General features: G+C 32.3%; 1 protein-coding gene across 2 annotated transcripts in view; it reads right to left on the reverse strand.

Moving 5' to 3' along the window:
• LOC132723997 (dipeptidyl peptidase 3-like) overlaps positions 1-24888 on the reverse strand; it is a 51296-nt gene extending 26408 nt beyond the window's left edge. For both annotated transcript variants that reach the window (XM_060708805.1, XM_060708806.1), the window contains exons 1-7: positions 24199-24888; positions 23983-24078; positions 22718-23131; positions 21486-21743; positions 13624-13653; positions 1646-1806; positions 86-205 (exon numbers count right to left, since the gene is read on the reverse strand). In XM_060708805.1, the coding sequence (XP_060564788.1) occupies positions 86-205; positions 1646-1806; positions 13624-13653; positions 21486-21743; positions 22718-23131; positions 23983-24078; positions 24199-24778 (1659 nt within the window). In that variant the 5' untranslated portion in view covers positions 24779-24888. The remainder of the gene's footprint in view (positions 1-85; positions 206-1645; positions 1807-13623; positions 13654-21485; positions 21744-22717; positions 23132-23982; positions 24079-24198) is intronic.

Consider the following 24888-nt stretch of genomic DNA (forward strand, 5'->3'; position numbering starts at 1 on the left):
TTTTTATATTTTTCATTTACTTCTATTGTAAGATAGGAATAAATAATAAATTTTCAATGATATATTATAACTATTAAAAACTCACATCAAACTCTTCAGGTGAGAGCCCAAGTTCAGTTGTTGCCAATGTTTTAAGCTCATCTACAGACTGAGCTCTGAACATTTTCTGCAGAAGCAGGAATATACCAGGTGACTCTGGGGAAGTCTGAAATCAAATGTATATCTTAATTATAAATACATAATGTTTATCACTGGTATTTATGTTTTTTATCGACTGTCTGACATTCAGTTCAGCAAAACTTCATACATTAATTTTTACATCTTCATTGTATTGTCCACTGAGGTTTTTTGACATAATGGGACTGGAAATAATTTTTCGAGATACGTGTTACATTTGATGTAGGTCTAGACATATAACTTGTGTGCACAATATTAGATTATTCGTTCACTCCGTTTTTCCAGAAGTGAAAAATGACCTGAAATTGAAAAGCGATACAACGCTTTTCACTTTAATCGGGCTAAGAATAGCTCAAAAATACAAATTTCAATATATTTCTGGGCATATTTTTTAATAATGTTTTGCAAATCTTTCTGTTATAAGTGACAAAGCCGATCAGAGTAAAAAATCAAATGTTTTGGACCTCAGTGGAGTTCCTTTAATTGCGAAAATCCAAATCTAAATTTAGACTACTGGTTGGGGACCACCAAAACCGGACAACCACCAAACCCGGACAGCCCCGAAATGCTTAATTTAGAATTTTCTTTGTTCAGTGGTGGTCAGTCACTTTTATATCAACAATAAATGCATGTTTCTTCTAAAATTAAGTAAATAAATTTATTTCAACCTCCGTAAATGGTAATATTTAAATGTCTATTTCAAGAATGTTGACATTGAAATTTGGGGGCCAAGAAAGAATGCCTGACCTCATATACCAGCTATAATCATTTGCAGAGTATACAATATAATATCCAAAACTTCAGCATTTGTTGCTGAAATATTGTATATCATATTAAAAATAAAAACACCCAAGCTTTTATCTGAATTAAATCATGTCATGTACATATCTGTCCGGACACATGGTACTGTAGTGTTGACAATTTAGGTAATTTTGATACCCTCCTTGACGAGCCTCAGATATAAGTGTCAATATAATCAGAAAAAGTGAAACTGGTTTGTTAGTTAGGAGAGGAACCTAGCTGTACTATGTCAAATTTTTAGGTCTCTAGGTTTGAAATTATGAAATCTTTATGGAAAAATGTTCAAAAAGTGTCCGGTTGATGGTCCCCGACCAGTATGGGAAAAAATAGTAAATACAAAAAAAAATTAAAATTGAATGCCAGCATGAGAAAACAACACTGAACGCCATTCACTATATTCTTTTTAAATTGACATTTTGAGTTCTTTAAGATATTCTATTCTTTAGCTCTTGAAATAAATTTAAAACAGAAATTTGCTGATTGTTACCTATTCATATCTATTTTTAAGTTTAACATTTCAAGGGTAATTCACTTTTTTATTTTCAACATCATTTGACAATGTTATCGTCTTCTGATGTCATTTTTGCGTTCATTATTATTTTATTTTGATAAATATGAATCATCCTGAGTGTGGATTGTAATTGTAAAGGTATGACTAAACCATTACCTGTACAAGTACAATAAGTCCCCCATACCATGCTGCCTGTGACACATGATGGGCATACCTCTTCTCTTGGTCTGTGAGATTCTTGAATGCTGTCATACAGTCTAACAGACAAACATCTGTACTGTTTGGTAGTGTGTACTGAGACAAGTCTGCCATTTTTGCTGAAATTTAGATATTATAAATTACATGCATATGTTTATTTAGCAAAAAAAGAGAACATAGTTGCCTGTTGTTAAAGAAAATCACTTATTTTGAGCATGTCATAGTTAGATTCTAAATATATATACTAGTATGTACTTTTGCTCAGTTCCTCTACAATCTTTGAATTATATACATGTACATATATATATATATGATGGAGAGAAAATCTGTAGACAGAGAGCTGTCTCTAACTATCCAAACTGATGTAAACATAAATTAAGGTGTAATGACAGTGGCACTGAGTATTCTGATCAAACAAAACAGTCATTTGATTAATGTTTAACCTTTACTGTACTAAATATCTTAATGGACTTGTCCAGCTTCCATTCTTGACAAAAACCATAAATCATTGTAAGGAGAAGTTTCAAAATATGGTTATACTGAAAAGCTAACAGTGTAGACTGTGATAAGACTGCACAGTTGTTGGCAGTTGATTTTGGTCTGTTCTGGTCAAATGCATAGAAACAGGATAAGTTTTAAATATATATTATCAATTTATAAACTCATAGGATCACCTTCATGATATTTGTAACTCAATCTACATGTATGGGAAGTATGATTTGAAATACTTGTTTGCCAAGTTTAAAGTCAAGCAAAATAAATCATGTGTGATAATTACTTTCTTAAATTAATGGTGGAAAAAGATTTAAGTGCCACTTGGTGGATTATTGTCAGCATAAGAGACATGGCATCATCGGTAGAACCACTGACCTTACATACATGTAGCTAATCATTGATAGCATCTTCAAAAGGAAAGTTTCCAAATCCAGTGCAATACTCAAGCCCACAGTGTAAGTTGCAACTGGTTAGAAATCAGTGATCTTTATTATTCTTAATCTTACAGCTAAAAAGGTCCACAAGATAAAAAATTGTTTACAAATTGATTTCTATATAGTATAATTATTTACTTGTTTATTAGACTATTGTCATAGTTTGCGGATAAAAAACAATGATATCAGACAGGAGCATGACATGCTGTGTCAACGCTTATTTGTTAAAGGCAACAACTACCAACAAGAGCCACCGCCGGGCGGGGGCAACGCTCAACTTTTTACTTTTTCTAAACGCAAACATAGAAAGGTTTGAACATATCTTAACGTTTCCTTTTTATAAATTTAGTCGGTCTGTTTTGTCACATTAGTTTTGTTTATATATTTTGTATATATATATGAATAGAAACATTACGCAATTTCTAAAAATAGCAACATGACGCAATTTCTAAAAATAGAAACAATGACGCAATTTCTAAAAATAGAAACAATGACGCAATTTCTAAAATGACGCAATTTCTAAAAATAGAAACAATGACGCAATTTCTAAAAATAGCAACAATGATGCAATTTCTAAAAATAGCAACAATGACGCAATTTCTATAAATAGAAACAATGACGCAATTTCTAAAAATAGCAACAATGACGCAATTTCTAAAAATAGCAACAATGACGCAATTTCTAAAAATAGCAACAATGATGCAATTTCTATAAATAGAAACAATGAAGCAATTTCTAAAAATAGCAACAATGATGCAATTTCTAAAAATAGAAACAATGACGCAATTTCTAAAAAATAGAAACAATGACGCAATTTCTAAAAATAGAAACAATGACACAATTTCTAAAAATAGCAACAATGATGCAATTTCTAAAAATAGAAACAATGACGCAATTTCTAAAATTAGAAACAATTTCGCAATTTCTAAAAATAGAAACAATGACGCAATTTCTAAAAATAGAAACAATGACGCAATTTCTATAATAAGCAACAATGACGCAATTTCTAAAAATAGCAACAATGATGTAATTTCTAAAAATAGAAACAATGATGCAATTTCTAAAAAAAGCAACAATGACGCAATTTCTAAAAATAGAAACAATGACGCAATTCTATAAATAGAAACAATGACGCAATTCTATAAATAGAAACAATGACGCAATTCTATAAATAGAAACAATGACGCAATTCTATAAATAGAAACATTACGCAATTCTTTTTGTTGTTGTTGTTGTAAATATATATATACACACACACACCAATAAGTATACAAGTAAAAAATTGCTGGGAAATGCAGCAATATAATTGTCACGGCGAAAAACAACAACAACAAAAAACAAAAACAACCCCCACACACAAAAAAAAAACAACAAAAAAAAACCAGTTAAATATATTGATAAGGTATCTCCAAATAGCATTGTTTTGAATTGACATGTTAACTTGTTCAGAAGGTTTTAAAATATCATAATCATGTAACTTGTTACAAGAGCCATGTTTATATGTAGTAGAGCAGAATAATTATCATTCTTGTGTACTGCATACCTCTCGAGTGAGATTTATCCACCTATGAAGGTTCATGTTGATATCTCAAAGGCCTTTGTAGTTATGCTCTGGACAAAATTAAGTATGAAAAATAACAAAGGGCAATAACTGAAAAATAATGCACGGTAGGTTAAATGTCTTGTGTGCTGCACTCCTCCTCAATGAGATCTATCCACCTAATAAGTTTCAAGTTGATACCTCTAACACCTTTTTGAGATTATTATTATTATTATTATTATTATTATATACCACATTTCTATAGCACTCTTTTCATAAATAATAAATGTTCAAGAGTGCTTTACATAAATCCGATAAAACATAATCATATATATATAAGACATAATGAACAACATTAATTAAGTAAACCTATTAAACAATAATGATAATCTAAAACCAGTAAAGGATGGTAAGAAATACAGACACATTTAGTTTAAAATCAAGGCTCAATTAATAATAATTGAGATAAGCTCCGGACAAAAGTATGAAAATTAACAAATGGCAATAACTAACAAAATATAAAGGGTATTATTCTTTCGCACAACATTCCTCTCCAATAAGATCTATCCTCCTATAAAGTTTCATGTTGACATTTCAAATACTTTTTCAGAGATATGCTCCACTCAGGTGAAAAATTTAGTATGGAAAATAACAAAGGGCAATAACTCAAAAATTATGAAGGGTAGAGTTATCACTCTTTTGCACTGCATACCTCCTGAGTAAGACCTATCCACCTATGAAGTTTCATGTTGAAATCTCAAATGCTTTTGTAGTTATACCCTGGACAAAAATAAAGTATGAAAAATAACAAAGTGCAATAACTGAAAAAACAATGCACGGTATGTTATCATTCTAGTGTGCTGCAATGCTCCCCAATAAGATCTATCCACCTATGAAGTTTCAAGTTGTTACCTCTAACATTTTTTTTAGATAAGATCCGGACAAAAAGTTTGAAAAATAACAAATGGCAATAACTCAAACATTATAAAGGATAGAGTTATCATTCTTGCGCACAACATTCCTCCTCAAAAAGATCTATCCACCTATGAAGTTTCATGTTGACATTTCAAAGACTTTTTCAGAGATATGCTCCACTGAGGTGAAAAAATTAGTATGAAAAATAACAAAGGGCAATAACTCAAAAATTATGAAGGGTAGAGTTATCACTCTTTTGCACTGCATACCTCCTGAGTAAGACCTATCCACCTATGAAGTTTCATGTTGAAATCTCAAATGCTTTTGTAGTTATACCCTGGACAAAAATAAAGTATGAAAAATAACAAAGTGCAATAACTGAAAAAACAATGCACGGTATGTTATCATTCTAGTGTGCTGCAATGCTCCCCAATAAGATCTATCCACCTATGAAGTTTCAAGTTGTTACCTCTAACATTTTTTTTAGATAAGCTCCGGACAAAAAGTTTGAAAAATAACAAATGGCAATAACTCAAACATTATAAAGGATAGAGTTATCATTCTTGCGCACAACATTCCTCCTCAAAAAGATCTATCCACCTATGAAGTTTCATGTTGACATTTCAAAGACTTTTTCATTTACATTTACATCTCAAAGTTTGTTTTTTTTAGTTAATTTATGCTCCACTCAGGTGGAAAATTAAGTATGAAAAATAACAAAGAGGTATAACTCAAAATTTAGAAATGGTACAGTTATCACTCTTGCATTGCACACCTCCTGAGTGAGATCTATCCACATGAAGTTTCATGTTGATATCTCAAAGGCTTTTTGCTGTGGACAAAAATTGAGTTTGAAGAATAACAAAGGGCAACAATGAAAAAAATATGCAGCGTAGAGTTATCATTCTTGTGCACTGCACTTTTCCTAAATATGATTTATCCACAAATGAAGTTTCAAGTTGATACCTCCACCTATGAAGTTTCAAATTGATACTTTTTGAGATATGCTCCGGACAAAAACGTTTAGAGTGACGGACGGGAAGGACAGACGGACGGATGGAGACTAATTCTATATCCGTCTTTTCGGCGGGGGGTAATAAACATTTTCTTGTTCATATCTAAAGGAAACTCAGAATTTTGCTCACAATAACGTGACATGAATTCTGAATGAAGTTTGATGTTATGGTAAAAACTGATTTAAGGACCAAATTAAGTTATTTTACAACCTGGTATGGTGAATGTTAATTGTGAAACGCATATAGAAAAAAACCAAGTCTCATTTTAGAGAATTGCGCAAGAAAAATGAAATTATTAAACAAGAGGGCCATGATGGCCCTGAGTCGCTCACCAGAAACAACTGTTTTTCAGTGTTGGAAATTATTTTTCAAAAGAACTTGCTGAAAGGCAAGTCCAGCTCTTTCGGCAGTTCAGCTCGATCAAACTTTAACTTGCCCCTTTAGTAATATACTTTCACAACACTGATTGTTTTAGCTTTTTTTCTTCATAATAAACAATAGGACCACTAAGATGGCCCTAGATGACTCATCTAACCCATCATTTCATTATTCACTATAAAAATTGTAATATTTTGCCCTAATATTTTGGAAAGGATTTGTTAAAATATGTATGTTGCAAGTGTGTTCCTATGAGACTATGTAGAATAAATGCAGAACAACTGACCACTAGAGCAGGATTAATTTTGATTGGACAATTTTTTTTTAAACTTTCTTTTGAAATGAAAAACACAAAATGTCACATGCAAAAACATGTAAGGTGTAGTTGTTTGAAGTTCACAGTTTGGGACAATTTATTTTATACATTATGGTAACATAACTGTACCTCAAAAAAAGACAATAGGTCAAACATTGTAAAAAATATGAAAAGTAGGCCAGTTAATATCACAATTCAATTCAGCATCAGAAATTACACCCCTAGTCCAAATTTCAAGTCTGTATGTCAAGAACACAAGAATGAAAGTCAAATTATATCAAAAATATCAGAAAGTAGGTCAGTTTGATATCAAAATTCATTTCGGCATCAGAATTTACAAAACCTGGTCAACATTTAAAATCTGAATGTCAATATACAAGACAGTAGGTCAAATGATATCAGTAATACCTAAAGTAGGTCAGCTGGTATCAAAATTGAATTCAACATCAAAAATTACACAAATTACACCCATAGTCCAAATTTCAAGTCTGTACATAAAAGACAAAAAAGTAGGTTAAAGCGATATCAAATATATCAAAAGTAAAACAGTTCATATCAAAATTCAATTCAGAAACAGAAATTAAAACCCCTTGTCCCTTGTTAATTCAACAACAAAAAATGAAAAATTACAATTTTTTACAAAATTCTATAAGAGAATTGAGCAGATAAACTCATCTTTGATAGTAAAGTACAGGAGAAACCAATTTTATGTTTCTTTAGGCCTATTTTTTTCCTGGTTAATGACCTACAACTGACCTTACAATGATGCAGTTAGTCCGAATTCCAGAGCTGAAATATATTTACACATCATAAAACAGGTCATGACCCAAGCCAATGAAATTTATTAAAATTTCTTGCTGAAAATGTCTTATTTGGATAAAAAGAATGAATATACTATGTACAGGAAACTGCATATGCTATTACAGGCAATGTAAAGATGGTCTTTTCTATAAAAAAAAAAAAAGTTTTTGTAATGACACTATCATTATATTTATACTGTGACCACGAATAGTGTTAAGAGTTTAAAACATAACATATCTACTTTGTGTGAAGTCAAAACACGTATATTTCATATTTATATTTATAAGGAGACTGTGTATCCATATTCAATATTTTTTTTATATTAAAATTAGAGCTTAGAATATCTTTAAACTTTAATTTAAAGAAATGTTAGTGCATTTAAGCTTTAGCTTTAACAGGACCAATCAAACTAATATGAGCAAACTTGATTAAAGACTACCCAAGAATGCTACAAAGTTTGGTTATCATCCATCAATTGGTTCTGTAGAAGAAAATGTCTAAAGGTTTTCTATTTTAAGCTCTAGTGACCCCTAAAAGGGGCCAATCAAATTAATATGAGCAAACTTGATTAAAGACTACCTAAGGATGCTACAGACAAAGTTTGGTGATCATTCATCAATTAGTTCTGTAGAAGAAGACGTTTAAAGGTATTTCTATTTTTAGCTATAGCAGCCCCTACAAGGGGCCAATCAAATTAATATGAGCAAACTTGATAAAAGACTACCCAAGAATGCTACAGACAAAGTTTGGTGATCATCCATCAATTGGTTCTGTAGAAGAAGATGTCTAAAGTTTTTTTCTATTTTTAGCCCTAGTGCCAATCAAATTAATATGAGCAAACTTGATAAAAGACTACCTAAAGATGCTACAGACAAAGTTTGGTGATCATCCATCCATTAGTTCTGTAGTAGAAGATGTTACAGGTTTTTCTATTTTTAGCTCTGGCTGAACCCTAAAAGGGGGCCAATTGAAAATGACATGAGCAAATTTAAGTGTGACTATCACAAGGATGCTACAGACCAAATTATAGTTAAATCTGCCAGCAGTTTCAGAGAAGAAGATGATTGTTGACGCATGACGACGGACACCGGAGTATCCCCCCTTTGATACTAATAGCTCACCCTGAGCCTTCGGCTCTGGTGAGCTAAAAAAAAGAAGACAATTTTAAGTTCTTAATTGCAAATATAGAAATTAGGAATGTAATGTTCAAAGACATTTTACACGTGAAAAGATTCACTCCGAGAGAACATAGATCCTACATGAGAACACATTAGTCAAAATATGTCGTCCCTTCGTGTTTTCACATTTTCGCATTTTGAGGCGAAGACGCGAAAATATTTTGGATGGCGTTAATCAGCCACCATACATAATCTATTCAAGGCGAATTTCTCAAGCATGTCGAAAGGATGTCCGGAAATGTGTTAATATAAAACGCTGATATTTCGTGTGTTGATAAAAATACTGTTTAGATTCTATATGGTTTTGAAAAAAAAACTGTTTCTATGTAACTTTTCACGGAAATGGGCTGTACAATGATTACGTAAAAACAATAAAATGTCGGCTGTAGAAATCGAAAGGCATTTTGTCACGTGACTTTTGCCCATGCTACCGAAAACTACCCATCACAATATCATGGCGTTGAGACGCCGTGAAATAATTATGGTCATTTAATGCACAAATCTGAGAAAATTCAGTAATTTAACCTTCAAGGTCAAGGTCATTAAAGAGCCCAAGCAAATTTGGGTTTGATAAACAACAAGGTCTGGTCCTTAAGAATGTTCTGTTATAATATGAAGTTGATCCCTTCAATAATAGCAAAGTTACAGTCAGTTACCGCCAAAACAATGAAAATTTCAATAATTTGACCTTCAAAGACCATGTCATTAATGAGTGAAGGTAAAGGTCTTTCGGTATATTTTTAACAGTTATCTTTGAAGATTATTATGTTCAAGTTTCAAGACAATCCATTCAAAAATAACAAAGTTACAGCCAATAATAGCCAAAAAAATGAAAATTTCAATAATTTGACCTTCAAAGTCAAGGTCATTTATGAGTGAAGGTCAAGGTCTGTCCAGTTATTTTTAAGGGATATCCCTGAAGTTAATTATGTTCAAGTTTGAAGACAATCCATTCAAAAATAACAAAGTTACAGCCAATAATAGCCAAAAAAATGAAAATTTCAATAATTTGACCTTCAAAGTAAAGGTCATTTATGAGTGAAGGTCAAGGTCTGGCAGGTTATTTTTAAGGGATATCCTTGAAGATTATTATGTTCAAGTTTGAAGACAATCCATTCAAAAATAACAAAGTTACAGCCAATAACAGCATGAACAAGCAAAAATTGTACTTTTAACCTTGAAGGTCAAGGTCATTTATGGATGAAGGTCAAGGTTAGTGTGGTCTACTGAAAGGTCTTGTCCCAAGGGTTGTTGTGGCCAAGTATGAAGACAATACACCCAGAAATAAAAAAGTTATGATCCAGGTACAAGTTTGCGGACGGGAACGGCAACGGCAACGCCGACCCGACTATAACAATACCTCTACTTTTTTTTTCAAAAAAAAAAAAGTCGAGCTAAAAACCAACTTTCAAAAATATTAAAGTTAAAAAAGGATATGAAAAGGTCAGTATTTACAAATAATAAATCTTTGTACTGTTTGTAAATTGCAGTCAGAGCAACAGATAAGGTGCGTATTTGTGTATGTACGCAATTAATTTTATAAAATACGCAATTGATTTTTTAAGAATGCGTATCAAACCCCATTAAAAACAAGATATGTTTGTAAAACATGTATGCCCCCTATCTGCAGCCAATTAGTCATGTGATCAAGGTAATAATTATTGTGACCCCATAGGTTGTGTGCAGCAATTTAAGTTATTACAAATCTTACCAAATAATATATGCATAAATTTTATGAATCATGTAGGCCTCATTAATGACAGCCAAGTTGTTATATTGCATAAGACCTGCAAATGTGTATACCAAAAGCATTTTTAGTTCAATATAAAAATATAAACCAAGGCAACTTGAGTTGTTGAGTTATTGGTCAGAAACCATCATTAAGTACAGGGTCAATATGACATTGACCCCTTGACCCAAAAATCAATAGGGGTCATCTACTGGTCATGACCAATCATCATACCAAGTTTGAAGTTCCTAGGCCCAAGAGTTCTTTAGTTATTGATCGGAAACCGTTTTTACCTACAAGGTCAATGTGACCTTGACCTTTGACCCCTTGACCCAAAATCAATAGGGGTCATCTGCTGGCCATGACCAATCATCGTACCAAGTTTGAAGTTTCTAGGCCTAAGCGTTCTTTAGTTATTGATTGGAAACCGTTTTTACCAACAAGGTCAATGTGACCTTGACCTTTGACCCCTTGACCCAAAATCAATTGGGGTCATCTGCTGGTCATGACCAATCACCATACCAAGTTTGAAGTTGCTAGGTCTAAGCGTTCTTTAGTTATTGATCAGAAACCGTTTTTACTTACAAGGTCAATGTGACCTTGACCTTTGACCCCTCGACCCCAAAATTCAATAGGAGTCATCTGCTGGTCACGACCAACCATCATACAAAGTTTGATGTTCCTGGGCTTAAGCGGTCTTTAGTTAATTGATGGGAAACCGTTTTTACCTACAAGGTCAATGTGACCTTGACCGTTGACCCCTTGACCCCAAAATAAATACAGGTCATCTGCTGGTCATGACCAATCACCATACCAAGTTTGAAGTCACTAGGCCTAAGGGTTCTTAAGTAATTGATCGGAAACCGTTTTTTATCTAAAAGGTCAATGTGACCTTGACCTTTGACCCCTTACCCCCAAAATCAATAGGGGTCATCTGCTGGTCATGACCAATCACCATACCAAGTTTGAAGTTCCTAGGTCTAAGGGTTCTTTAGTTATTGATGGGAAACCGTTTTTACCTAAGAGGTCAATGTGACCTTGACCTTTGACCCCTTGACCCCAAAATCATTAGGGGTCATCTACTGGTCATGACCAATCACCATACCAAGTTTGAAGTTCCTAGGCCTAAGGGTTCTTTAGTTATCACTCGGAAACCATTTGGTCTACGGACCGACGGACCGACAAGTGCAAAGCAATATACCCCCTCTTCTTCAAAGTGGGGGCATAAAAATAAAATATGCAACTGTCTGAAAAACCCGTGCGTATTGTCATTTTCATCACCGCAAAATTAATCTGTCGTACGCTCGTAGTTTTGGACAAATTATTTCGATATGCATGCTATCCGAATATTCCTGAATCAATGCTAACTAATCAACAGTCTCCGGTCTTCGACGGTCTTCGAGGTCATATCAATAAAGCGTGACACCGTCGATTTGTCTACTCAGGTCGACGGTCTTTACAGATCGGCAGAGACTGTTGAATTTGCGGAGACCGTCAATAAGTAGGTCCCACCTGTATCAATAGACGCTTTGAAAGCAATATGGCGTCGTACAAAAGGGAAAATGATTTGAAACAAAACAATCGTAAATAATCAAAAATCAAAAATTTAAATTTTATTGATATTGAAACCATAAAATTCATATTTTCATAATTGAATACCCAATTGATCTTGAAATCATAGGGTATCGAGTTTTGGAATACCCAATTAAATGGAGCCAATACCCAATTCCAAAGGAAATGATGGAGTAATACCCAATTCACTTTTAAAGCTTATCTGTTGCTCTGGTAGTTACGCTTTCTTTCTTTTATGTTACATAAAAAGAGTAAGACATAAAGCTCAGCTCATATCTAGGTCCCCTAAAAGGGGTTTTGACAGTTTGGCAATTGTATATATGCTCTACACATTTTTAATGTTTAAATGTATCATAACTGACAGAAACGTAATGTTATGGGCTTTGTTAAGGAATTAAAACCAAAGAGAAATTCAGGTCATAAAACATGAATAACAATATGTACTTAAATTGTACATTAGTAAGTTATAAGACGTTTAGAAAAGTAAAAAGAAAAGTAAAAAGATTCAAGTAATAATTTACATGTGTGCGATTAATGACTGACTGCAGTATTTATCACCATATTTCTAATGCGTGACTAATGAAGTAAAGGCTATTTTTCACATATTTTGACTTTTGTAGTTATTTATGTGGATTTCAACTGCAATGTGTAAACTGGAACATAGTTATCTTATGTCCCAGGTGTAAATTACTTCCTTTGATTACATCACTTATGCAAAGAATAGCCTTTACTTTTTGGTGCATAGAAAAACCGGAAAGCACCAGATAGCATCGAAAAACCGGAAAGCACTCAAATTTCTCAAAAAAACATGAAAACTTTATTTTATCGGTTTGAAAGTGTTACCAATCGATTTATTAGATCAAAATCTATCAGACAAGTCAATTTTATGAATATATATTGATAATTATTACGAGTATTTAGGAAAATAGATATATCGAGTGCTTTCCGGTCCTGTTAAGATACATGTACATTACCGAATAGCAATTTTGTTTATCAAAGTTATACGTGAAAACTTTATTTTATTGGTTTGAAAATGTTACCAATCGATTTATTATATCAAAATTTTTCAGACAACACATTTTTATAATTATAATATGATTATTATTACGATTATTTAGGAAAATAAGATATATCGAGTGCTTTCCGGTCCTGCTAAGGTACATGTACTTTACCGAATAGCAATATAGTTTATCAAAGTAATACATGAAAACTTTATTTTATTGGTTTGAAAGTGTTACCAATCGATTTATTAGATCAAAATCTTTCAGACAACATGTCTTTATAAATATATATTGATAGTTATTACGAGTATTTAAGAAAATAGATATATCGAGTGCTTTCCGGTCCTGCTAAGATACATGTACATTACCAAATAGCAATATTGTTTATCCAAGTAACACATGAAAACTTTATTTTATTGGTTTGAAAGTGTTTTCAATCTATTTAGTAGTTGAAGATCTGTATATCATGACGTTTTTATAAATATTTTATGTTTCATTACGCGATTTTTAAAGTTGCTACAAAGTTTTTGTTGTCTGGAATTGCAAATTTTTCATACGTACGTTGCAAACATTTTTTCTTCTTCACAGTGCCTGAAAATTTATGATGAAAAAAATATATTGAACATAAATATTACAAATAAGTATCAATATCAATGTATATTATATAAAATTTATATCACGACCGCAATAGTAGGTTCGAGTGTTTCTTAAGATGTCATTTATACTGATCAGGCTATAGTCTAGCCCATACTCGAACTGAAATGGATTTACCATAATATAATATGCATTGATATTGATATTAAATAAAAAAAATTCTAGGGGTCTGCCTATGTATATATATTGTAGTTTTATATGTATATAATATAGAGATAGTTATTTGTTCATTTTGTTTTGAACACATCACTGTTTGTAGAATATTATTAAATTTTATGTTTAAATGACATCTCAATATCATAAATAATATCTCAATCAGTTAAATACATCCAGCTATTGTGTAAATATATTAACACCCGTATAAATGTGATAATTTAATCAGCGTGTGTCCGTTTAATTTAATCAGCGTGTGCCCGTGGAATAAATCATTAAATGAGGCATGAAGTGTGCCTTGATTGATGTCAATATCATATTTATTTTTCAATTATGTATGTATATATGTTTGCTAAGTTCTGTTTTATATCAGGTATTACGTGATCAGTTTAATGGATAGGACACGTGTAACGTGGACACTTGTTTATTTGGATTTAAAGTTATTTTACCAAATATAAATTGGATTTTTTATGGACTAAAGGATACATATGTAGTTTTATTAATGTCAAACGGAATAAATTTCGGAAATTCTAATGAAAAAGTGGTTAAATCACGTAAAGAAAAACGCAAGATAATCTCACCAATATCGGACATTGTACATGAGAAGATAGGCAAAGCGGACAATACACTGTGTTTGAGTTACTCACCCGTTACGAGTGGTCAATATTTAGATAGTGAACAATTGTCAAAAAAAACAAAAGCTATCAACACATCTCATTATTTTGGTTTATATGGAATGGCTTTTTCACAGGGGCCATATGGGATACCCGACCCATGTTACGGCACAGCCAGCCTCCGAATTCTCCATTCGGTGTTGGACTTCAACAGCCGCCGTGGATAGAAATTATGGAAGACCTAAGAGACATCAAATCGAAAATCAAACCCTTGGAGAAAATAGACAAAATAGAAAAAACTGTTAATTCAATTAGTCTAAAACTTTCCGACCTTGAAATCAAAGTGAAAGATATTGACAAGCGCGTGACAGAAAATGCAACCTCGTATATCAGGGATAAGTTCGAAGAAAATAATAATGCTTTGATAGAAGCAAAAAAGCAGATTAAAACACTTAAACAGTCTTGTTCATCCTTTGAAGAAAAACTCAAAACAATGACCGACAACAAAGCAAACACTGAGAAAAAGTTACTTGATCTTGAAATGAAATCAATGAAGGACAACCTTGTGTTCTATGGTATACCGGAAGTGCCGGCCGATAGACCGGAAGACTGCCAAAAGATCATTCAAGACATTATCCATAAACATCTGGAAATCACGGAGGACCTCTTTATCGATAATGCATACCGCCCTTTTCGTCGAAACGCGTCCCGGGAACCTCGCCCTATAATAGTTACTTTTCACTATAACAGCTAGACAACGTGAGCTAGTGCGTAAAACATCATTTGAGAAGAATACTTCCCTGAAGGAAGCTAACATTGGCCACAGCTCTACTGACTGAGCCATCTGGCCACTTACACATTTTTCTCCCTGTAAAAGTGAACAGTTCTGAACTGTGACACTACTTTAATATTCTGATACTCGGTCTGGTTTTTCCATGTTATAGTGGGGGAAATTCTAAATTTTGAAAGAGAAACTGTTAACAAAATCACATTCATACCTTTACCTTTACCTTCTCCTTCTTCTGAGCATTTAAGCCAAGATGGCTTGTAAGCTCCTCCCTATTATCAAGTTAACTTCAGTAAGTGTCACTTGTATTAAATCTTTGACTTTGCCAGCTCCGGTCGAGTAAATTTTTAAATGTCAAACACTTTCACTGAGAACAATGTTTTCATCTAGGTTATTCCACTGGTCAATGCATAAAATCTAATAGGAAATGAATTTTTCCTTAGTGTTTTATTCACAGTCACACTTGGTTTAAATAGCTGGAATATATGTCCACGTGTACATTTATCATTGAACACAAAAAAATTATCCGGGTCAACATTATCAAACCCATTAATTATTTTATAAATTTGAATGAGGTCAAATCGTTGTCTACGATATAAAAGTGTTGGCAAATTAAGCCTTACAAGTCTTTGTTCATAGGATAAACCTTTCAATGATGGAATAATTCTAGTTGCCCTTCTTTGCATATTTTCAATCAATTGAATGTTTTTCTTTGTAGATGGTTAATAAACAGAAGATCCATAGTCAACAATTGATCTTATCGGATAATTATTTGTAGAATATGATATAATTTCGCCTGCTAGTCATAATCAGAATTGATTGTTAAGCAGTATAATTATGATGTAGATGTAGATTTCATTCAGAATACCAAAACCAGTTGTAACATCAAAGAATTAGGTAAAAAGAAAGAGGAAAAACATTGAATACCAGTTAGGTTTTTGAATGCCACCGAAGACCAGATGTTGTTGATTTAATCTGTCATTGGTGCATCATAAACTTATGGGTTCTCCAACACTATTTTGGTGAGCTTTTTAGTATTTTCTTTTTTCGAAATCGATGAAGTATTTAATTTCGTTCGAGGCATTTTGTCTTGACGCGACCTGTCCGTGACTGTCCGCGTCCGTAAAAAATAGCTCTTCCTGCGAAGGGTATGACTGGTCACATGTCCGGGGTCCGTACTCGACAGCGAAACCTATATTTGTGGCCTTACCAGCGGATGGACCCTCATTAAGCATAGGCTATAGATAGATAGCATCATTGATTTGATCTGCATTTTGAACATGAAAGTGTAATGTGTTTTTTTATGAATGGTTTTTAAAGCAATTCAACAAAAAAGTATATTGATCTCCCAAATAAATCAATTAACAAAAGATTTTTTTTATTATATATCACCCATGTCAAATAGCTTCTATATCTTTGACTCGCGCGGAACATGATGTTAGTGAATTTCCTCATACCTGCCTAAAATTCAGGTGACAGTCTTTCCTATTATATTAAAGGGACTCCACGGAGGTTTAAAAAGTCATAACAATACATAAACCATACATAACATTTGAATATCTTACATAAGTAAGCCTGGGGACAACTTAAACAGAAATATATGCAAAGATGTTAAGAAATATACTTTGAAATAAATTGAAAAATCGTATTTTTATGCTTTTCTTAGCCCGATTTGAGTGAAAAGCGTTTATACGCTTTTCAATTTTGGTCATTTTTTTACAATTTGAATAATCATTCTGAAAAAACGAAGTGCGAGAATGATCTAAAATTTTGCACAAAGATTAGTGGTTCTTAAACCTACATCAAATGGTACATTTTAATCTGAAAAAAAATGTTTGTCCCAATCATGTCAAAAACCTCAGATGGAGTCCCTTTAATAAATACTGTATCACCATGTAACGCGTGTATAAACAAACAAAAAATTTCTGAATTTGGTCTTTTTTGAAATTCATCCCATTATTTTTCATTCCAGAGTGTGTTCTACTTTCAGTATTGAAAAAAAAACTGTTTTTTTAATGTTGGACATGAAAAAATGCATGTAATATTAGTATATTATAATATTAGTCCCTTTTGTTACTATTTGTATATTTGTTACAATTATAATAATAAAAAAAAATCAGACTTTGATATTTTTATCATCTTATGTTACTGACTACAGTAGTGACACAAACAGAACATAGTACAGTCATGTCACATAACATTTACAAGTCTTGTAAGTCTTGTTTGTATTCAATGGAATTACTTTCCTTACCAGGTAGGCATCAGTGAAAGCATTTTTTTTATATTAAATATCTTTCCCCTCTTTATAATTATGGACAGTGCATAAGATAATTATAATTACGCAAAATATCGTTTACAAAACATTCGGAAAAAATCTACAATAGTACTTTTTCTGAATATAACATGACCTGTGCGTAGGAATAATTTGGTAAGGTATCTGTAATAAGCGCATTTTTTTGCGCGGAGCTTCTCAATTGCTGCATTGCAGCAACATTTGTACTTGTTGGTCAGCAGATTCTACCATATGTTTAACTGGGCAGTAGTTTTTATTATATGTTTAACTGGTCAGCAGTTTATCGCACGTTGAATTTGATGACCATATAAAATAAGAAGGAAATTGTGGCAAAAATCATTTAAGCATTTTCTACTATATTTTTTTTTCGGGAGATGTAGAATCTGCTTTATTTACTTATATTACAACATAATAAACAATTCAAGACAACGCGCCATATTGCTTTATAACCTTAAATTGCAGTAATAATATGCTTATAACTACATGTATGATAATAAATTATTTTACATTTTAGAAGTATCATTATTTAAAATTCACGAAGTTGACCTCATCACGGATTTCCCGTAACCTCATACATCTTATTAGTATGTTCATTTTTAAACATAAAATATTGATACAACAAGTGCAAATAATACTGCAAAGACAGCAAAGGGAAAGCTCCGCAAAAAAACATTTGCTTTTATATTTATTGCTATGTATATGATATTAGATTTTATGATAATCATTGTGATTTTTTAAAATAGCATTATTATACATGGAAAATGAAAAGCAGACATTATATTGCGCGATGAATGTTAAAGGACAAACAGAATTTGGCCATTATGTTCACCTTTTAATCATACGAAAAAGGTTTTGTGACGTTAAAATAATTTTAAAGTATTGTTTTTTATATATATTTTAAAGAAAACACAGACATATTAAATAGAAATGATTCCAATTTTTGACATGTATATATTGTAGATACGTTCAAAACTTGCTTCACTTATCTTAGGGAAGATATTGGGTAAGTGGATGGATAGCTCAATCGGTTACCAGCCGCGGTACGGTATTCCGATCGGGGTTCCCGGATTCGACTCCCGATCAGCCATGCACATTTTCTATACTCCTCCGCTATATTAAAATGGGTACAGACAAACAATGTGAACTTAAACTCGGAGCTTCTATACCTTCACGGTATCCCTGTTTGGCCCAAATGTCACAAGGCGAGAAAATTTGTTGCAGTCTGGCCGGGACACGACCCGATTAACCTCCGGACATACCGTATCGCGCTCTTACGATTGAGCTAATCCGGCCGACTTATCACACCAATTCCCCTTTAATAGTGATCAGTTTCTGAAACCTGTGATCATTTCTAGCTCCCAGTACATGTATTTATGACTCTCAATTTTTTATATATCACAACATAAAAAACAAAGTAGATATTTTTATCTAACTCTACACAGTGTTAGGCACTTTCGCCAATATCGACAGAATATACTCGTAATTACTGAAACTCTCAAGTGTTGGGATTTCAACGATATAGGACATTGGATATAATGATATTATGTCTCTTCAAGCATTGGGATTTTAACGTCATAATATAAGAATATCTTGTAATAATAGACCCTCAAGAGTTGCAGGTATTCTCCAACATAAACAAAGGCATATATGTATTTATGTCTCTCCACGTGATGGGATATTCCACAATATGCAGATAGATAATATCTTATATACACTAAATCACACTCTGAGAGACTTCATACATACTATATTGAATTATATTGTTAAATCCAACACATGAGGAGACATTATAGAATAACTGCTAGAATGTAAAACTCCCAATACATTGAGAGAATATAAATACATATTATAATTTACATTATAATGTATTGAATCCCAACACATTAGAGAGAAGTAAATAAATAATATCATGTCTGATATTTTGGAAATCCCCACATTTGAGAAACTACTTATAATATATCTTGTCTACATGTTGGAAATCAAACACTTGAGGTTTCATTATTAGAAATATCTTTTCTAGACGTTAAAATCCCAACACTTGAGAGACATAATACATATATATTGTCTATATGTTGAAATCCCAACACTTGAGAGACATTATACATTCATCTTGTCTATTTGTTGAAATCCCAACAAAATATACAGAATATATGTATTATGTCTCTCAAGTGTTGAGATTTTAATGTCTAAACTGATATATTTAAAATGTCTCCCAAGTGTTTGGATTTTAACATATAGACAAGATATATGTATTATGACTCTCAAGTGTTGGGATTTTAACGTCTAGACAATATATTTGTATAATGATCTCAAGTATTGGCATTTCAGAATATAGACAAGAATAGTATATGTTATAATGTTTTCTCAATTCGTTGGATTTCAATGTCTAGATGATATATATAAATATGTATTATGTCTCTTAAATGTTGGATTTTAAACGTCTACACAAGATATTTTTATATTGACCCTCAAGTGTTGGGATTTCAACATATAGACCAAGATATATGTTTTTGTCTCTCAAGTGTTGGAATCCACAATATAGACAGATATATATGTATTATGTCTCTCAAGTGTGGAGATTTTAACGTCTAGACAAGATATTTGTATTATGACCCTCAAGTTTTGGGATTTCAACATATAGACAAGATATGTCTATTATGTCTCTCAAATGTTGAGATTTTAACATCTAGACAAGATATTTGATAATGACTCTCAAGTGTGTTGGATTTCAATGTCTAGATGAGATATATGTATTATGTCTCTCAAGTGTTGGGATTTCAACGTCTAAACAATATTTTGCATAATGACCCTCAAGTGTTGGGTTTTCAACATATAAAAGATATAAATATTATGTCTCTTAAAATGTTGGAATTTCAAACATAATAGATAGAAATATATGTATCTATGTTCTCAAGTGTTGGGGATTTTAGGTCTTTGACAAGATATCCTGTATATATGTCTCAAAGTGTTGGGATTTTAAGGTCTGGACAGATGTATTTGAAATGTCTCCCATAGTGTGGGATTTTAACTTTAGTCAAGACTTATATGTATTATGTCTCTTAAGTGGGGATTTAACGTCTAAACAAGATATTTGTATTGATGACCTTCAAGTGTTGGGATTTCATTTAAAAGACAAGAAATAATGTATAATATCTCTCAACTGTTTGGATTTTAATGTCTAGACAATATATATGTATATTTGTCTCTCAGTGTTTGATTTCAACATGAAAGACAAACTATATGTACTATGTTCTCAAATGTTTGTTATTTCAACACATAGACAAGATATATATGTTTATGTCTCTCAAGTGTTTGGGATTTTAACGTCTGGATAAGATCTTTGTATTATGACCTCAAGTGTTGGATTTTTCAACGATATAGACAAGATATATGCATTTTGTCTCTCAAGTGTGGGATTTCAACCATAAAGACAAAATATGATGTTAACTATGATTCTGTTATGTCAACACATACACAAGATATATGTATTATGTCTCTGAAGTGTTGGGATTTTAATGTCTACACAAGATATTTGTATAATGACCCTCAAGTGTTCAAGAGCTCAAAAGATTTAAGCTCATTCATGCCATTTATTCATTCAATGGCATAATTCAATGAGCAATGGCTCTTCAGAATGTTGCTGGGGTTCTAACCGGTAGGGGACTTATGGATTGCTGGCAATACTAGGATAGTTGCTTGTTTATACTGTTCTCTACATTCACATGCTCTTTGTAAGTAAAAATATATTCATTGAATATGTTGCTCAAAAAAGCTTTATCTTTCACATGAAGTAGATCTAGTAACAAATTTCAAACAAAAACAAGTTCCGCGCCAATTTCATGTATTTGAAAAAAGTTATATGTTTTTCAGACAAAAAAATATGATTCATTGTAAACATGTATTATAAAACAACATGACTCACCAAAATTCGATACTGCATCTTCTATAACGACAAGTTTGTCTGTTAACGACATTCTTTCTACGTTCAGCATTCCGCATAGTTCTGATTGAATGCGATTCATTTTGTCCACAAACATTTCAGTTTCAAAACGGTTTTGTACTGTTTCCCTTTCAGAAACTGTAGGAAATTTAAGTGTTACACGAATGGAATTCTCTGCATTGGAACCTGTTTGTACGACAGTGTCCTCGGTTTGTTTAACTTGTTTACATAACTTGGAAACTGAAATTTATATGAAACATAATTGGTACTATATCTAATAGTATTCAATAAATAAAAATATCTTAAATTGTTAAAGTGTAAACATTAGTGTGAACATTCTAAATTGCTTTTCAATATTATATCAGCATAACATTTAAAAGGATAAAGACAGATATAACTAGAACTGTGTCCAAAGGACACGGATGCCCCCACTGACAACTTATATATGGTATATAGTGAAAAAATCAACAAAGGGCCATAATTCTGTTAAATTTGGTCGCAGCAAAAATTCCTTCCTTTACTACCATCTACACATTAAGGTTGTTCATCCCTGGAAGTTTAAGCAAAATCTGCCATCCAGTTTAAGAGGAGTTGCGTTCACAAAATTACTATATGGTATATAGTGAAAAAATCAACAAAGGGCCATAATTCTGTTAAATTTGGACGCAGCAAAAATTCCTTCCTTTACTACCATCTGCACATTAAGGTTGATCATCCCTGAAAGTTTAAGCAAAATCTGCCATCCGGTTTAAGAGGAGTTGCGTTCACAAAATTTCTATGTGGTATATAGTGAAAAAATCAACAAAGGGCCATAATTCTGTTAAATTTGGTTGCAGCAAAATTTCGTTCCTTTACTCCCATGTACACATTAAGGTTGATCATCCCTAGAAGTTTAAGCAAAATCTGCCATCCGGTTTAAGAGGAGTTGCGTTCACAAAATTTCAATATGGTATATGGTGAAAAAAATCAACAAAGGGCCATAATTCTGTTAAATTTGGTCGCAGCAAAAATTACTTCCTTTACTACCATCTACACATTAAGGTTGATCATCCCTGTAAGTTTAAGCAAAATCTGCCATCCGGTTTAAGAGGAGTTCCGTTCACAAGATTTTGGGACGTACGGACGGACGGACGGACAAGTGCAACGCTATATGCTCCCACTTTGTGGGGGCATAATTATGAATTAAGTATATGGAAACTTAAATATTGGTGTACCAATGTCATCCATGACTTCCATGAATTCCTCTTTGAAGATGAGATTGACAAGTTGGATATTACCACAACCTTGCCAATTCTTTATAGCTGTTTCAATGCCTGAGAGTTGTATTGAGAGATCTCCAGTTCTGTAATCGCGGATCATTTCGAGAAAGCTTTTTACTGATGTACATTTTATTGTAAGCAACAGACACCTTTGCTTCACAATTATAATGTGTCTTCCCCTCATGAAAAAGTTTCGAAACACTTCTTTAACAGATTCCCTTACTGTATGCAGAGCACCATTCGTTAGATCTTCCTCAGCACCTGATATTTTCTGTTCGATAGCCTCGTTAAAGAATTTCTCTAAATTATCTAAAATTTCTTTCTCCTCTTCTGCACTACAATTTTCAACCTCTATCACCAGTCCAATTCCTGCATAAAACGTAATCTATTTGTTAATGAAAAATAATGATGAATCATACTTCAAATGTATACAATAAATAGGACTTTTAACCAAAATGTTATTAAGATAACAGTTGTATACTTATTTTCAATTGATTTATGCTCTGTAGTTAATACGGGTTTTACTTTTAAATATGTTCCTTTTATTTAAGTATATTTCTGTCTTCCGTAATCATTTCGGCATTTGATTTAAAAGTGATTAAAAGCCAGCCTCTTGCAAGATTCCGTCTGCTATAAAAATAGATCTTTTTTATATTGATCAAAATGGTCTTATTTAAACTTAGTTATTTTTAATTTGTTCCAAAATATAATATTCTATTATTATACCAGTATCGATGTTTTAAATTTAAACATTTGAATGAGGTATATAAATCAAAAAGGTATATAAACGCATAGGCGCTTTAATGTATAACGTACATGGCCTAAATATAGGCAAACTTTAAACAAATCCATTTTCTATTCATACAATTATCATATAATTATACTCGCGTAGTTGATTGTTAAATCTTTTCAAAATGTAATTTTATGTACTTTTTAAACATGAATGTTCATAAGGGGAATGGGACGGTAAATTTGTTTCTTTTGAAGGGGGGATTTCTCTATGTTTTAATACGATGAACTGTGGGGTTAAGTGGGGAGTGTGGTGTTGGATCATTTACTTAAAAAATATTTATATCTTTCAGAGTCATAGCAATATCAACCATATCCAAACAAGTACATGGACTGAAATTATGCACTTTATCACAATAAACATTTTTTTCGTCACTGATTTTTACCTATAAATATCTATTATGTTTTTCATATGAAAATAATCTAATTACCCGGAATGGTTACAGAAGCTCCAGATGGCAAACGAGAAACAAGTACTCCAACCGTTTCAATAAGTGTGTCAAGCTTTCCATTTGTCAAGTCTTGGCCTATGTATAAGTAAAAAGACGGATATTACGTAATAATTAATTTCAAGTTTAATTTAGAGCTTCCTTACATACAATTAGCATTTCCATATTACTTGAAAAATGTTGAGAAGATACACTTACCACTCCCAATTTTTTCCAAGACTTCTCTTTGTGTCCATTCTGAGCGGTACATATTATGAATAGCTTTAAGCGTTTCATCCATTGACAAAGGATCAGTGGCTAATGACTGAACAAGTTCATTCATTTCCTCTGTAAACATTTCATCATTGATCTCTTTTAAAAACCATTCAAAGCTGACTTTCAAATCATCAAAATACTCGTCGAATTTTTCTGTTTCTAACGTTGGGTCATGTAAATGACAAAGTTTATTCCGGATCTTTAAAAGCTTCTTGATACGCATCTTTGTTGTTTGTGACGGATCACAAATTTCTTCTAGAATGAAACAGAACATGCAAAGGTCCCAGTTATCTAGATTTGTGTGACCGGAACGTGGAAAAAATACATTTTCCTTGTTCTTTCCCAATTTCTGTTGTAATATAACATATTTATTCTTTAACAAAAAATCATCGATAGTATCTTCTTCACCATTCTCGCTAAGATCCTTAACTCTTTTCTCAACAAATCTTCTTGTTAATTTTGTTCCACCTTTTATTAATGTAAGCATAAGTCTACTGTACCTTTGGGTACCTGGTGTAGACATAGTTACTAATCTAATTTATAAATCAACTAGTATGTATACATGTATCTATATAAACTCTCGCAATATTTACAGTTTCCTTGTTTGAACCTCAAGATGATTTAAACTACTTT

This window comes from Ruditapes philippinarum, unplaced genomic scaffold (genome assembly GCF_026571515.1).
Source record: "Ruditapes philippinarum isolate M1 unplaced genomic scaffold, ASM2657151v2 ctg1682_1_1_1_1, whole genome shotgun sequence".
Classification (NCBI taxonomy): Eukaryota; Metazoa; Mollusca; class Bivalvia; order Venerida; family Veneridae; genus Ruditapes; species Ruditapes philippinarum.